This window comes from Dendrobates tinctorius, unplaced genomic scaffold, assembly GCF_039654945.1.
Source record: "Dendrobates tinctorius isolate UK_male_01 unplaced genomic scaffold, ASM3965494v1 ptg000045l, whole genome shotgun sequence".
NCBI classification, from domain to species: Eukaryota; Metazoa; Chordata; class Amphibia; order Anura; family Dendrobatidae; genus Dendrobates; species Dendrobates tinctorius.
In genome coordinates, this window is record NW_027361713.1 from 579,785 (window position 1) to 596,347 (window position 16,563).

The window sequence follows — 16,563 nt, forward strand, 5'->3', positions numbered from 1 at the left end:
AACAGACAGCGGGGGGAACCGGTCGGAGGCAAGTATCACACATAGCGATATCGCTGCTGCGTCACAAAATCGGTGACACTTCAGCGATATCGCTATGTGTAAAGGCCCTTTAAGCCGAGCTTTACTGCTTTCTTTGGGAAACAGAATGAACAAAGCAACAGCAGGTGAAGCATTGGTTTTATTTATTTTTTACGCCTTTCCTCGTGCAGTATAAGTGATTAGACTACTTTATTCTTCAGGTTGGTGCGATTACAGCGATACCAGATTCATACAGTTTATATTTATATTTGGCTGTTAAAAGATGCTTTACAGCGTGGCCTGGATGCCTAGGATGCCAGTTGCATGAGCTGAATGCTCCTTCCCTGAGACCCTGCAAAGTGACAATTTCAGCGCCTTTCCTGCATATTAATCAACCCAGGCTGCCCGAATCCTCACTGATCACTGGCAAGATGACAAGGGGTAAGATAAATCTCAAAAACCAAAGCAAATTGGAGATTTTCTTCAACAGGGATACCAGGCAAGATGGCCCCTCAGTAAGCAGAGTCTCCTGCTCTTCGTGAGAGTCCCCCTCTCCACTGCCCCTGAGCCCAGCAAAGACCACCGCTGCGGTGCAGGATGAGGCAACACCCACCTCACCTTATATCCTGGGTCCGGGTACATCAACAGGATCTAGATTTTGCCCACTTGCGGAGGGACACGAGGGAAATGTAGTTCCAAGCAGGCCGGCGGATGGATATGCAGCAATGCACACCTCCCCTGCACTCCCAGAATAACAAGAGAGATGTTGCAGAGAAAGGGGATTCTGGAGGGGACAATTGTAAATCTCTTGCCGTATTACAGCAACTTCCTACAACAGATCTCCCTGCTTCAGGAACTTTAATTAAAGATATGCTGATGGCTTTTAGCACCGCAATGCTAAAGGACTTTTCTTTAATGTTAAATCCTGTTACATCTCACATTCAGGAGGTGGAGGAGAGAGTGTCCCATGTGGAGGACAAAATGGGAGAATTTGCATCTTCCCATAACAACCTTATTGACTCTCACAATGACATGGCAGAAGACATAGAAGCCACATATAATAAACTTGTGGACTTGGAGGATCGTAACCATAGGAACAACCTGAAATTAAGGGGGGTACCAGACACCACCACACCCTCTGAGCTGAGGGGTTATGTGCAAGATTTAATCCAAGCGGTGGTGCCCTCCTGCTCACCATATGAATTAATTATTGATCGAGCACAAAGAGTATCTCGCCCAAGCCACATGCCAGACACTGTTCCGAGGGATATTGTTGCACGCATTAATTGCTATCATATTAAAGAGGAACTTCTGTCTTATTCCAGGAAGAAAGGATCTCTACCTTCACCTTTCCACCAAATCAAAATCTATGCTGATCTCTAGGCAGAGACACTGCGCTTCCGCAGACTAATGAATCCGATCACTGCAGCCCTCAGAGAATCTCAGGTGGCGTACAGGTGGGGGTACCCCAAGAAATTGCTCATTAACAACAAAGGATCGTGTCATACTGTCTCTTCATATGAAAGAGGAAGAGATTTGCTTCGTACCTGGGATATACAAGTGCAGGAACAACCTCAGAAACAAAGAGCCGCCTGTAAGGGCAGAGGAGACATGGCAGAAAGTCCTCCCAAAAAGAAACAGGCGCTGAAGATATAATCATTATCTATATTTTACTATCTTTTAACAAGGGTGGCATCCTGACTGGTTGGTGCGGACAGTGATATACCCCCCCTGCGGATTTCCTACTCCCGTGTTTTGTAGACCGAAGTGCAGTCCTCGGTCTGTTTCATGACTTTACTTCTGATTTTATTAGTTTGCATTGTGTTTGGTTTTTGTTTTTTTCTATCCTTTTGCATACCTGTGGTTTATTCGGGTCCAGCATTTTCCAGCTTTGCAGGGAATTCTGACAGGTGTAATGGGCAACCCAGTAGTCATACTAGCATCTGTATGTTTACAATATGGTTTTTACAATATGCTCACTTAATGTTAGAGGCCTAAACAGCCCTCATAAAAGATCTTATATGTGGAAAGAGCGGTCGCAGCTAAATGTGAGGTGTTTTGTGCCCAGGAGACCCACTTATTGGAGAAAGACTCCCACAGACTGTCTCATCGGCTCTTTCCATATGTGGTCCAATCTAATTTCTCGAAAAAAAAGAGAGGGGTGATGTTAACTATCAAGGGGTCTGTTGCTTTCTCCTCGACTTATTTAGAACTTGACCCTGCAGGTCGATACCTCGTACAAGTGGGCACCATAAATAATGTTTTATATACTATAGCCGTCATTTATGCTCCAAACCAAGCGCAGACTAGATTTATCAAAAAATTATTAACTAGAATCAATAAGGTTAAACAGGGCCACGTAATCATATGTGGGGATTTTAATTGTGTTTTTGATAATTCTCTGGACTCTTCCACCCCAACCTCCAGGGGGCCGCCTGTTCCCCCCCCCCCCATAGCCTTTCGGGAGGACCTATATGACATATGGAGGGTTCTTCATGCATGTGAGAAGGACTATACCTACTTTTCACAGATACATCACTCCTACTCCCGGATAGACCTATTCTTGGTTAGCAGGTCTCTCCTTAATATTGTCAACTCATCAGAAATAGGTATAATAACTTGGTCGGCTCACGCCCCCATAAAGATGTCTATTAGGGAAGAATCTGAGTGCCCCCTTTACTCCCCGTGGAAGATGAACCCCTTTATTCTAAAAAACCCCCATTTAGCGGCACAAACAAAAGTAGCTGTCACGCGGCGGCTGCCGCGGACCTCCTCTCTTACCTCCCTCCGGCCCCGGCTCACCCGCTCTCCGGGGGTCACCTCTCTGCCTCACCGGCAGCGGCGGGCCTCGCTGCGGCCTCTCCCGGTCCCCCGTCCACGGCCCACGCCTGCCTCTGTCCGGCCCCCTGGTGCGCGCTCCCGCTCCTCCTCCTCGGCGGGTGCGTCTCCTCACTATGGCCGGGCGCGCGCTCTCCCCCGCCTGAGGACGCGCGTCTCCTCCTCCAGCTGGAGGTCATGACCCGGCAGGCCTTCGCTCTCCCTATATCAGGCCGCCTCCTTCTGGAGGCGATGCCTGACTATCATTAGTTTTTGCTAGTGACTCTGGCCGCTCTCCTAGTGCTCCCCTGCCTTTTCCGTGCATTTACCTTTCTCCTCTTGTGTTTCCTCTCCTAGGTTCTGTGGCTTCATTCCTCGCCCGTTTCCCTCCTGTGTCTACAAGCCTTGCCATTCCTCCTGTCTCGCCAAGACTTGCCGTCTCTCCTGTGTCTCCGAGCCGTGTCGTCTGTCCAGTGCCTGCCCTTCGGATCCACCTCTCTGACCGCCCTGACCTTCCCGGGTACCGGCTGCCGTGGTGATAGTCCCCCGTGGGCCTGCCCCATACACTCCCTGTATAGGGGGTGGTCCACCTGGTCAGCTCGCCCTTGGGGGGTTCGTTGCCACGGTCTAGTGGGTCCACCCCAGGAGTACCTTACAGTATAGTCAGGCCATGGATCCCGCTGGTACTTCGGCCCCGATCCAAAAGGAACTTTTGTTCCTTCGAGAGAACCAAGCGAGGATCATGTCGTTCCTCAAATCGATGGATTCCCGACTTTCCGCTTTGCAGACCTCCGATCCGGGAGTTGCCTCCCAGATCTCCGGCCTGCAGCAGGAACTGGCCCAGCAGCGCGACACCCAGGCCCATATTTTGAACTACATCGCCTCTGTAGATAACCGCTTACTAGCCCTACAGGCGGCAGCCGCAGTTCCGGCACCTGTGGCTGTTCCACACGCCTCTCCCCGGTTGGCTAAACCCCCACGTTATAGCGGAGATCCCAAACTCTGTCGGGGGTTCATCAACCAGTGCCAGTTGCATTTCGAGTTGGCTCCCCTACAGTATCCCTCCGACCGGGCCAAAGTGGCCTTTATGATTTCCCACCTTGAGGGTGAGGCACTGTCCTGGGTGAATCCCTTGTGGGAACGCGATGACCCGATTGTCTCCCAGCTCGCGACTTTCTTGGAGACCTTTCGTAAGGTCTTCGATGAGCCCGGTCGCCTGGTCTCTGCTACCGAGTCTTTGTTCTGCCTGCGCCAGGGTACCCTCTCGGTTGGACAATACGCCATCCAGTTCCGTACGTTATCCTCGGAGCTGGGGTGGAACAATGAGGCCCTGGTTGGGGCTTTTTGGCGAGGCTTATCATCCCGAATCAAGGACGAGCTGGCAGGCCGGGATACACCCTCGACTTTGGAGGACCTCATCTCGCTGGCAACACGAGTTGATCTGCGTTTCCGGGAGCGTTCCCGCGAGATCGCCAGGGAGAGAAGGCCCAATCGTTTTTCTCCTCCTACACACAGCCCACCACGCTCACGGTCCTCCGCCGCAGCCACAGCTCCCGAACCCATGCAAGTGGACCGACTAAGGCCCGCGGAGCTTCGCCGCCAGGACAGACTCGCTCATGGCCTTTGTCTCTATTGTGGCAGCGCCTCCCATCTCCTACGTTCCTGTCCTGTGAGGCCGGGAAACTCCTCCGCCTAGGACAGGTAAGAGAGGCCTCCCTAGGTGTCACTGACACCTCTCTACCCTTGACCCTTTCTGTTGTGTTTTTCCTGGGCTCCAAACGTTTTTCGGAGTTAGCCTATATTGATTCGGGGGCTGCGGGAAACTTCATCCAACTCGAGGCGGTGAAGAGATTAGGGATACCTGTCAGGTCCTTGGAGGTTCCCCGGCAGTTAGCCTCTGTCGACGGTGCTCCCTTGCGCGAAGCCGTTACCCTGGTCACTGAAGAGCTGGACTTACAGATCGGGGTCTTGCACCGTGAAAAGATAACCTTCTTCGTGCTGCCGTCTTTGTCCCACACCGTGCTTCTGGGTCTTCCGTGGTTGCGGATGCATGAACCTGTTCTGGATTGGCGCTCCGGAGACATCCTTCGTTGGGGCCGTTTCTGCCAGACCAGATGTCTCCGCCCAGTACGACCCCTCAAATGCTCGTCTCCTGTCTCGGGTCCTGCGGACTTGCCTTCGGCTTACTGGGCCTTCGCGGACGTCTTCGATAAGAAGGAAGCAGAGGTCCTTCCTCCGCACCGGCAATATGATTGTCCCATCGAGCTTGTTCCCGGCTCGACTCCGCCCCGAGGGCGGATCTATCCGTTGAGTCCACTCGAGTCCCAGGCCATGACCGAATATGTACAGGAGAATTTGGCTAGGGGCTTCATCCGAAAGTCTTCCTCCCCCGCTGGAGCGGGCTTCTTTTTTGTCAAGAAAAAAGACGGGTCCCTGCGCCCCTGTATTGACTATCGTGGTCTCAACGAGATTACCGTTAAGAATAGATATCCGCTACCTCTCATCCCCGAGTTGTTTGACCGGCTGCGTGGGGCACGAATCTTTTCTAAATTGGATCTCCGTGGAGCCTATAATCTCATCCGTATTTGCTCTGGAGATGAGTGGAAGACCGCCTTCAACACCAGAGATGGACACTATGAGTATCTCGTCATGCCCTTTGGGTTATGCAACGCTCCCGCAGTCTTTCAGGAATTTGTGAACGACGTCTTCCGAGACCTTCTGTATTCCTGCGTGGTTGTGTACCTCGACGATATCCTGGTCTTTTCTCCTGATCTGTCCTCTCATAGAAGAGATGTCCGGCGCGTCCTGTTCCGTTTGAGGGAGAATCGTCTGTACGCCAAGTTGGAGAAGTGTGCCTTTGAGCAGTCCTCTCTCCCATTTCTGGGCTATATCATCTCCGACTCTGGTCTGCGTATGGATCCTGAGAAGGTTTCGGCCGTGCTTAACTGGCCACGTCCTCAAGGGGTGAAAGCCATTCAGCGTTTTCTCGGCTTCGCAAACTACTACCGGCAGTTCATCTCCCATTTCTCCTCTTTGACTGGCGCTATCTCATCTTTGATCCGTAAGGGAGCCAACCCACACGTTTGGACCCCTGAAGCAGAAGAAGCCTTTCTATCTCTTAAACGTGCCTTTGCCACGGCCCCCGTACTCCGTCGCCCTGAGGTCAACAAACCATTCGTCCTTGAGGTGGATGCATCCGCAACAGGAGCCGGAGCTGTTTTGTCTCAGAGGTCCTCCTCCGGCAGGCTCGTTACGTGCGGTTTCTTTTCAAAATCCTTCTCCACCCCTGAGCGGAATTATTCCATCGGAGACCGAGAACTGCTTGCCATCAAGTTAGCGCTAGAAGAGTGGAGGTACTTGTTGGAGGGCGCCGCACATCCCTTCACAATCTACACAGACCATAAGAATCTGGCGTACCTGCGGTCTGCACAAAGACTCAACCCTCGGCAGGCCAGGTGGTCTCTGTTCTTTGGCCGATTCGATTTTGATCTGCATTTTCGTCCAGGCAACAAGAACCTCAAAGCCGACGCCTTGTCCAGGTCCTCTCTTTCCACGGATGTCGAGGAGGAACCTGCACATATTTTGGATCCATCCAGGTTCATCACCGTGGCTCCGCTTTCTCTCCTCGCTACCCCACCTGGTAAGACTTTTGTTTCTGAGACGGACCGAAGACGAATTCTCCACTGGGGCCATGCTTCTAAACTGGCAGGTCATCTCGGCCATAAAAAGACACTTCTTCTGGTGTCCCGCTATTACTGGTGGCCGACCCTTTCCCAGGATGTCCGGGATTTCGTCGCCTCCTGTCTCTCGTGTGCCAAGATCAAGGTGCCTCGGCAGCTGCCTTCTGGTCTTCTACATCCACTTCCAGTACCCTCGTCGCCTTGGCAACACATTGCCATGGACTTTATTACGGACTTACCCTCATCTGCCAACTGTACTGTCGTCTTAGTAGTAGTGGATAGATTCTCTAAAATGGCCCACTTCATCCCTTTGCCTGGCTTGCCATCGGCTTCCGCCTTGGCGAAGATTTTCGTCCAGCACATCTTTCGTCTCCATGGTCTGCCCCAACATATTGTCTCGGACAGAGGAGTCCAATTCACCTCTCGCTTCTGGAGAGCTCTATGCAAATCGATGGATGTCACCCTTGACTTCTCCTCATCTTATCATCCACAGTCCAACGGTCAGGCAGAACGGACGAATCAGAGTTTGGTGAACTACCTCCGGCACTTTTCTAATATCCACCAGAACGACTGGTCTGAATTACTCCCGTGGGCTGAGTTTTCCTATAATAACCACATCAGTGAATCTTCTGGCAAATCCCCGTTTTTTGTTGTCTACGGTCTACATCCTGGTGTACCTCTACCAGTTCCCCCCGCCTCGGGTGTACCGGCGGCTGATCTTCTGTCCGGCGAATTCTCCAGGATCTGGCAGGAGACCAAGACCGCTCTCGAGTTGGTGCGTAACAGGGTAAAAGGATTCGCAGACAAGAGGCGCCTGGATGTCCCACCATATCACCCAGGTGACAAAGTTTGGCTAGCCTCCAAGTTTATTCGCCTCAAGGTCCCATCCCACAAACTGGGTCCCCGCTATATTGGACCTTTTGAAGTCTTGTCCCGTATCAATGATGTCTCCTATAAATTGCGTCTTCCCGCCTCTCTCCGCATCCCTAATGCTTTCCATGTGTCTTTGCTTAAGCCAGTTATTTTCAATCGTTTCCTTTCTGAAGCTCCTCACTCACCTCCGCCTGCCGCCGCAGACGATGTATTTGAGGTGAGAGATATTTTGGCCATGAGAAAGCAAAAAGGGAAAACCTTTTTCTTGGTTGATTGGAAGGGCTTTGGTCCTGAGGAGAGATCCTGGGAACCCCAGGAGAATATCCAAGCTCCTCGAATCCTGGCTAAATTTTTGTCCGGTCTGCAGGGGAGGGCGCGTAAGGGGGGGGGTACTGTCACGCGGCGGCTGCCGCGGACCTCCTCTCTTACCTCCCTCCGGCCCCGGCTCACCCGCTCTCCGGGGGTCACCTCTCTGCCTCACCGGCCGCTGCGGGCCTCGCTGCGGCCTCTCCCGGTCCCCCGTCCACGGCCCACGCCTGCCTCTGTCCGGCCCCCTGGTGCGCGCTCCCGCTCCTCCTCCTCGGCGGGTGCGTCTCCTCACTATGGCCGGGCGCGCGCTCTCCCCCGCCTGAGGACGCGCGTCTCCTCCTCCAGCTGGAGGTCATGACCCGGCAGGCCTTCGCTCTCCCTATATCAGGCCGCGTCCTTCTGGAGGCGATGCCTGACTATCATTAGTTTTTGCTAGTGACTCTGGCCGCTCTCCTAGCGCTCCCCTGCCTTTTCCGTGCATTTACCTTTCTCCTCTTGTGTTTCCTCTCCTAGGTTCTGTGGCTTCAGTCCTCGCCCGTTTCCCTCCTGTGTCTACAAGCCTTGCCATTCCTCCTGTCTCGCCAAGACTTGCCGTCTCTCCTGTGTCTCCGAGCCGTGTCGTCTGTCCAGTGCCTGCCCTTCGGATCCACCTCTCTGACCGCCCTGACCTTCCCGGGTACCGGCTGCCGTGGTGATAGTCCCCCGTGGGCCTGCCCCATACACTCCCTGTATAGGGGGTGGTCCACCTGGTCAGCTCGCCCTTGGGGGGTTCGTTGCCACGGTCTAGTGGGTCCACCCCAGGAGTACCTTACAGTAGCTCTTAAAGAAAACTTTGTGCTCAATGCGGACTCGGTCACTAATTACTTCCATGTATGGAATGCCCATAAAGCATTTATCAGGAGCCACTTTATTAAAATAGGCCATATTCTTAAAAAGAGAAAAACGCTTATCAGACCTTACAGCATCGATCAGTTCACTGGAATACATGAATAAAAGAGCCCCATCTTCTGCCCAAATGTGTAAACTACGTGATCTCCAACTGGAATTGCGGGAATTACTCTTACACAATTATGAAAAAAATCTTATGATCACCAAAGCCCATTACTACTCCCAAAATAACTGAGCGGGTAAACTGCTAGCATCCCGAGCGAAAATAAAAACGTCTAAAACTAAGATCCCCTTTTTGAGGAGCTTATCTCCCGATTCTAAGATATACACTCCTTGGGAAATCGCCAATAAATTTAAGGATTACTATGCTTCTTTGTATAACTTAGATCCAAGAGCAGACCTCCATGGCCCAACAGCCCCTGATACAAATCTGTTTTTGTCAAGCATTAATCTCCCAACTTTTGCACCAGACCAGTTAGAAATCTTAAACGCATCTTTGACGGAGAGTGAATTGACCAAAGTGATTAACTCTCTCCCAGAGGCGAAGACCATAGGCCCGGACGGTCAAACAAACTTGTACTATAAAGCTTGCCAGGAGACCTAAGGGTACCGTTACACCTAGCGACTCACCAGTGATCCCGACCAGCGATATGACGCGGTCAGGGTCGCTGGTGCATCGCTAGGTGGTCACTAGTGAGCTGCCACACAGGCAGATCTCACTAGCGACATCGCTGGGGACGGGGATCGCTACTTACCTGTCAGACGCGGCGATCCTGCGTCCTCCCACCCGGCTCCACACGTCGCTCGTTGTCACAGCAGGAAGCGCCGCAGGAAGTGACCGACGAGGAATGATCCAGCAGCTTCTCGCGCGATCAGCGATAACCAGCGGGGGAGCCGGTCGGAGGTAAGTATCACAAGCAGCGATATCGCTAGCAATATCGCTGCAACGTCACAAAATCGGTGACTTTACAGCGATATTGCTAGCGATATCGCAGTGTGTAACGGGGGCTTTAGTCCCACACTTATGCAAAACCCTACAATTAGCAGCAAATGGAGAGAGCTTCCCAAAAGAAATGCTGACAGCTACTGTGATCACACTAACAAAACGGGGAAAGCCACCAGAGGTGCCTCAAAACTTCTGCCCGATTTCATTGTTAAACACTGATGTCAAAATTTATGCTAAGTGTATTGCTCTGAGATTGGCGCCTATCATTCCTTCCCTTATTAACCCAGACCAGGCTGGTTTTGTGCAAGGGCGGACTGCAGCTGACAACACCAGGAAAGTAATTGATTTGATAGATGTAATAAATAGAAGGGGAACAACAGCGGTGGTAGTGGCCTTAGACGCAGAGAAGGCATTCGACCGAGTGAGATGGTCGTTTGTCTTCTCGGTTCTGGAGCGTATGGGGTTTGGGGGTCGGGTGCTGACTGCTATTAAAGCTCTGTATTCTGCTCCGTTGGCTAGAGTTCTTGTGAATGATAACATGTCAGAGACATTCCCCATTACAAATGGCACTAGGCAGGGGTGTCCTCTCTCCCCCCTAGTGTTCATTTTAGCTTTAGAACCACTTGCCCAAGCAATCAGACAAAGTCCAGATATCTGGGGCATAGAGGTGGGGAAACAATCTCATTGTATCACGTTGTATGCTGATGATGTGATATTGACGTTAGCACGCCCCCTGGAGTCTTTGCCGGCAGCTCTAGAGATTATTGAAAAATTTGGCCTCCTTTCTTACTACAAAATTAATGAGAATAAATCTCAAATTCTACCCCTTAACATACCATTACCGCAGTTGAAACGCCTTAAGGTCATTATGAGGATGGACTGGCAGATGGAGCAAATTTCATACCTGGGAACATTGGTAACATCATCCTCCACTAATTTGTACAAAGCCAATTACCTCCCCCTACTAGCAGATATTGAGAATGAGATGAGCAGACTCCAGAAATTTGAAGTCTCCTGGGTGGGTCGTATTGCACTGTTTAAGATGTTATTACTGCCCAAAATGTTATATTTATTTTGAAAGGTGCCGATATCACCTCCGAAGGTGTTTATTCAACGTTCTCATAAGCTTCTGAACGCCTTCATCTGGGGGAGGAAAGCAGCCTCGGTTGTCGAGACATTTGTTGCAACGCGCAAAGCCAGTGGGGGGGGGGGGGGACTCTCTAATGTGAACGAATACTATATAGCAACTCAACTCAGCCGGTTGAAAAACTGGTGGAATCGCGACCCCCCAAGTAGGTGGTCCCAAATAGAGGCACATTTTGCACCCTCACACGATCTCAGGACGGTGCTATGGGCAGCTCTGGTTGACCCACGGAACCTGGAAGCCCTCCTTCCACTGACTAAGCACTCCCTGTCTAATTGGCTTCAGGTTCACTCCTCCACTCAGACACACATCCCTGCATTGCCTCTCGAGGCACCTTTAGAACTTCTGGAGGTGTTATCAGAGGACCTTGACCTGTACCATTGGAAGATAGGCGGGATCACGGTATTTAGCGATATAGTTGAAGATCGCACTCTTACCTTTTGCCCAGTTGAAAAACAGGTTTGGCTTGACCTTTAAAGACCATTTCTCATATATCCGGGTACAATACATTTTAATGAAATATCTAAACTTCCCATATAGGGTTAATAGTGATATTATTAGGACCCTCTCATCTTCCTCATCCCTAGATATGGGCTTGAGACCCCTTTATGATTCATTAGGACATAAGAGCAGATTTGCAAAATCTATACCCTTCATATCTTGGGAAAAAGACCTCGGTAAAGCCATTCATGACAAGGACTGGTTAAGAGCAATTAAATTGGCAGGACGGACGTTTAGATGTGCGTCCCACTTTGAATCACACTTGAAGCTGATACTCCACTGGTATTTTACTCCCGTGAAGCTCCATTCCATGTTTCCCAACACCTCACACCTATGTTGGCGAAACTGTAATCAGGTGGGGTCCATATATCATATATTTTGGGATTGTCCACTTATAACTTCTTTGTGGGATCACACCTTGAGTCTTATTTCACTTGTAGTGGGACAGATCGTCCAGCCGTCTCCCGAGGTGGCGCTCCTTCTCTTAAACATACATGCATTCCTCCCGTGCTCTAGAGTGGTAATGGCTCATTGTGTTAACGACAAGACTCCTATTAGCTAAACAGTAGAAAAAAGATGTTATTCCTAAGAAAGAGGCCATAGCTCAAACAGTTAATACCACGTTTATTTTTGAAAAAATGCTGGCCCACAAAAATAATGCCTTACAGAAGTTCACCAGGGATTGGCAGGCTTGGGAAGCCACACAGTTAGCGAGTCACAGTTGAACCAGTCAAATAAAGGTTGGGGGAAGGCCCTGGGTGGGAGAGGGTTAAGACCGGAGCGCTTTGTTTATACTGCAATGGTTGCATAATTACACGTTTATGTTACTTTGACCTGTGTTGTACATTTGTGATAATGTTGTATTATAGTATTTTTAATAAAAACGAATTTAAGAAAAAAAAAAAAAAAAATGCTTTACAAAATAAAAAAAAAAAAAGTTCCCCATATGTTGAGAACTATAATTTTTCTTTATTTCTGCCATCAGAGTTGTGGGAAGGCTTGTTTTTGTGGAACAAGTTGACTTTTTATTGGTAACATTTTCGGGCACCTAACATTTTTTGATTGCTTTCTATACCGATTTTTGAGAGGCAGAATGAACAAAATCCAGCTCCTGTTCCATGCACAATTGGCATGACTTATCTGTACCTCATTTGTCAGTAACCCGTCCCCGACCATGATGGGCATGCATGTCAAATGTCGTGAAAAGCTTAAAGAACAGTAACTACAAGCAACAAGCAAATTGTAATGAGATGAGTTAAAATAAAAGATTGAACAAGGATTTTAATTACTAGACAAATTTATCTTAAACATATCTGGCTGTGTGCAAATTTGGATCAAAATGAAATTTTATTAAGAGAGTCACATTGGTAAAATTCAATAAAATGGTATTTTGCTTGTCTTACCATAGTCCGCGAGTTTCTGTGACCTTTGTACACAAGTTTTGATGGAGGCTGACAAATATTTTGCATGTCTAATTCTTCCAACTCCTTTCTTTCTTTTCTTCTTCTAAAAAGCTCTTGGATACGAGCTGCTGCAGATCTCCTGAAATACAGATTAAGATCTTATACATAAAGAGAAATGTGACTGCAGAATTAAGAAATAGTTAAATTACCATTCTTCTAAAGTTATGAGAAAAGCAATTCTTTTTAGCCATATAAAAGGAATCGAAGCAAAAAATTGAGATATCAAGCAAGCATAGAAGGAACAGTAGTAGATGTTTTTGCAAAGAACACTTCAATATCTAATGAATCCAATAATGTTACATATATAGAAAAGAAAATTAACCCCTCAAAAAACTACGTATTTCGGCAGATGCCTTTGTCGAGTTGTATAAAAGGGATGTTAAAAAATCTTACCCAATATACAGTACTAGCTATGAACCCGTTCTACACCCGGGTGGCGAGCATTTTTATTGGTATATGGTCTCCCATCCTGGTATGTGCTGCCCCCCCCTCCTATCCTAGTATGCATGGTACCCCTCATCCCCCAATCCTGGTATGCATGGCCCCCTCACCCCCCTATCCTGGTATGCATGGTCCTCTCACCCCCCCTATCCTGGTATGCATGGTACTCACCCCCCCACTATCCTGGTATGCATGGTCCTCTCACCCCCCTATCCTGGTATGCATGGTCCCCTCACCCCCATTCCTGGTATGTATGGTCCTCTCACTCCTGTATCCTGGTATGCATGGTCCTCTCACCCCCCCCATCCTGGTATGCATGGTCCTCTCACCCCCCCCCCACTATCCTGGTATGCATGGTCCTCTCACCCCTCCCCTATCCTGTTAAGCATGGTCCTCTCACCCCCCTATCCTGGTATGCATGGTCCTCTCACCCCCCTATCCTGGATGCATGGTCCCCTCACCCCCATTCCTGGTATGCATGGTCCTCTCACCCCCCCACTATCCTGGTATTCACGGTTCTCTCACCCCCCTTTCCGGGATGCATGGTCCTCTCACCCCCCTATCCTGGTATGCATGGTCCCCTCACCCCCATTCCTGGTATGTATGGTCCTCTCACTTCTGTATCCTGGTATGCATGGCCGTCTCACCCCCCTATCCTGGTATGCATGGTCCTCTCACCCCCCCACTATCCTGGTATGCATGGTCCTCTCACCCCCACATCCTGGTATGCATGGTCCTCTCACCCCCCCTATCCTGGTATGCATGGTCCTCTCACCCCCATTCTTGGTATGTATTGTCCCCTCACCCCCATTCCTGGTATGTATGGTCCTCTCACCCCTTTTCCTGGTATGCATGGTCCCCTCATCCACCAATCCTGGTATGCATGGTCCCCTCACCCCCAATCCTGGTATGCATGCTACCCCTCACCCCCCAATACTGGTTTGCATGGTCCCCTCACCCCCTTATCCTGGTATGCATGGTGCTCTCACCTTCCTATCCTGGTATACATGCTACCCCTCACCCCCAATCCTGGTATACATGGTCCCAGTCACACCCCTTTCCTGGTATGCATGGTTCACTCACCCCCCATTCCTGGTATGCATGGTCCCCTCACCCCCCCAATCTTGGTATGCATGGTCCCCTCACCCCCCTTATCCTGATATGTATGGTCCCCCTCACCCCTATTAAACTACACATACAAAAAACAAAAAACATTTATACTCAACCTTCTTTCCTGTGTTCCAGCGCTGTCACGTTGTGCTGGAGGCTGGGGGAGGAGTCTGGCGCTGGAGTACACACTTGCCCATAGCGCTGTCCGGCGCCATATTGCTGAAGACACACTGCAAATGTGTCTTCAGTAAAATGGTGCTGGATCGCGCTATGCGCATGCGCAATTCCGGCCGCACTCCTGCCCAAGTCTACGGCCGAAGAGGAGCACTGCGGCAACGCTCCTCCCGGTCAGGTAAGTATGGCGCCAGAAATAGCAGCATGCAGTGTGTATGTGTTCCGCTATTTCCGGCGCCATACACACTCCTCACCGTTGAATGCCTCATTCGGTCTGGAGCCAGACTGCGCAGGTGTGTCGCGCTTGCGCAGTCTATAAAGGCTTCAGACAGAACTTTCAACCCTTATAACGTTCTAACAAAAAATTTTTTCCAAAATTGTGTGGATAAAAGTTAGACATGTGGAAAATGTTATTTATTAACTATTTTGTGCGATATGACACTCTAATTTAAGGGTACAAAAATGAAAAGTTTGAAAATAGTAACATTTTCTAAATTCTTGCCAAATTTCCATTTTTTTCATAAATAAAAGCAAGTCATATTGAAGAAATTTTACCAATAGCATGAAGTACAATATGTCACGAAAAAAACAGTCTCAATCAGTGGTATCCATTGAAGTGTTACAGAGCTATAACCTCAAAGTGACAGTGGTCAGAATTGTAGAAATTGGCTTGGTCATTAAGCTGCAAATTGACTCAGTCACTTAGGCGTTAAAATTAACCTACCCTTAAAATTTTAGACTGTTCAAGTCTTTGTCAATGGGCAAACCTACAAAATCAGTAAGTCAGTAAAGGTTCAGAAAATTATTTCTTTCCTTCACTGTGTGAGTGTATATATATATATATATATATATATATATATATATATATATATATATATATATATATATATACACACACACACACATACACACACACACACACACACACATACACACACACACCCACCCCCACCTCTGGCAAAAATTAAGAGACCACGGCTCAGTTTTATAAAAATCAGTTTCTCTACATGTCTCACAGCCATTCCACTCCAGGGTCAGCTGAATTCCAACCAGAGTACACCTCATTCTACTTAATGTGCTTCTGATTAGGTGATCACCTGAACCAAATCTTATTTAACAAGGAAAAGTATAAACAACCCTGCTGTGGTGTTCACAATCCTCTTGCAATAGGACAAGCAGGATGGCAAAACAAGTGCTAGTAATATCCCAAAAGTAAGAGGAATGAAAAATTAACTTTTAACCATGCCAAAAGGAGTTGAAAAGAAAAGTCTTGAGTGAGGAAAAGAAGGGCTCAATTCTGGCTTTACTAGCAAAGGGATACAGTGAGCGTCATGTTGCTTCCATCCTTAAAATTTCTAAGACGGCAGTCCTTTACAACAAGGTCAAGCAACAGACATTGGGGTCGACAAAGCTACAGACCGGGATGACCTTCATCTTATTTGTATGTCACTCAGCAACCGCAGGATGACGTCAAGTGATCTACAAAAGGAATGGCAAATGGCAGTTGGGGTGAAGTGCACAGCAAGGACAGTTTGTAACAGGCTCCTAGAGGCAGGGCTCAAGTCATGTAAAGGTAGAAAAATGCCTTTCATCAATGAGAAGCAAAGGAGAGCCAGGCTGAAGTTTGCCAAAGACCATAAGGATTGAACCATAGAGGACTGGAGTAAGGTAATCGTCTCTGATGAGTCTAATTTTCAGCTTAGCCCAACACTTGGTCGTCTAATGGTTAGACGGAGACCTGGCGAGGCGTACAAGCCACAGTGTCTTGCACCCACTGTGAAATTTGGTGGAGGATCGGTGATGATCTGGGGATGCTTCAGCAAGGCTGGAATTGGGCAGGTTAATCTTTGTGAATGACGTATAAATAAAGACGCATACAAGGTTATCCTCGAAAAACAGTTGATTCCTTCTGCTCAGGCAATGTTCCCCAACTCTGTGGACTGTTTTTACCAGCAGGACAATGCGCCATGCTACACAGCTAGGTCAATCAATGTGTGGATGAAGGACCACCACATCAAATCCCTGTCATGGCCAGCCCAATCTCCAGACCTGAACCCCATTGAAAACCTCTGGAATGTAATCAAGAGGAAGATAGATAGTCACAAGCCATCAAACCAAGATGAACTGATTAATTTTTTGTACCAGGAGAGGCATGAGGTCACCCAAAAGCAGTGTGAAAGACTGGTGGAAAGCATGCCA

The 16,563-nt window shown here is 48.9% G+C and overlaps 1 protein-coding gene across 7 annotated transcripts in view; it reads right to left on the reverse strand.

The window, feature by feature from the left end:
* Nucleotides 1–16,563, reverse strand: part of DCAF6 (DDB1 and CUL4 associated factor 6) — a 569,725-nt gene that overhangs the window by 122,607 nt on the left and 430,555 nt on the right. For 6 of the 7 annotated variants that reach the window (XM_073575570.1, XM_073575573.1, XM_073575569.1 and 3 more), the window contains one exon: nt 12,580–12,718. In XM_073575570.1, the coding sequence (XP_073431671.1) occupies nt 12,580–12,718 (139 nt within the window). Of the gene's footprint in view, nt 1–11,593; nt 11,735–12,579; nt 12,719–16,563 lie in introns of all 7 variants that reach the window. The other variant, XR_012232231.1, reaches the window with a different exon arrangement.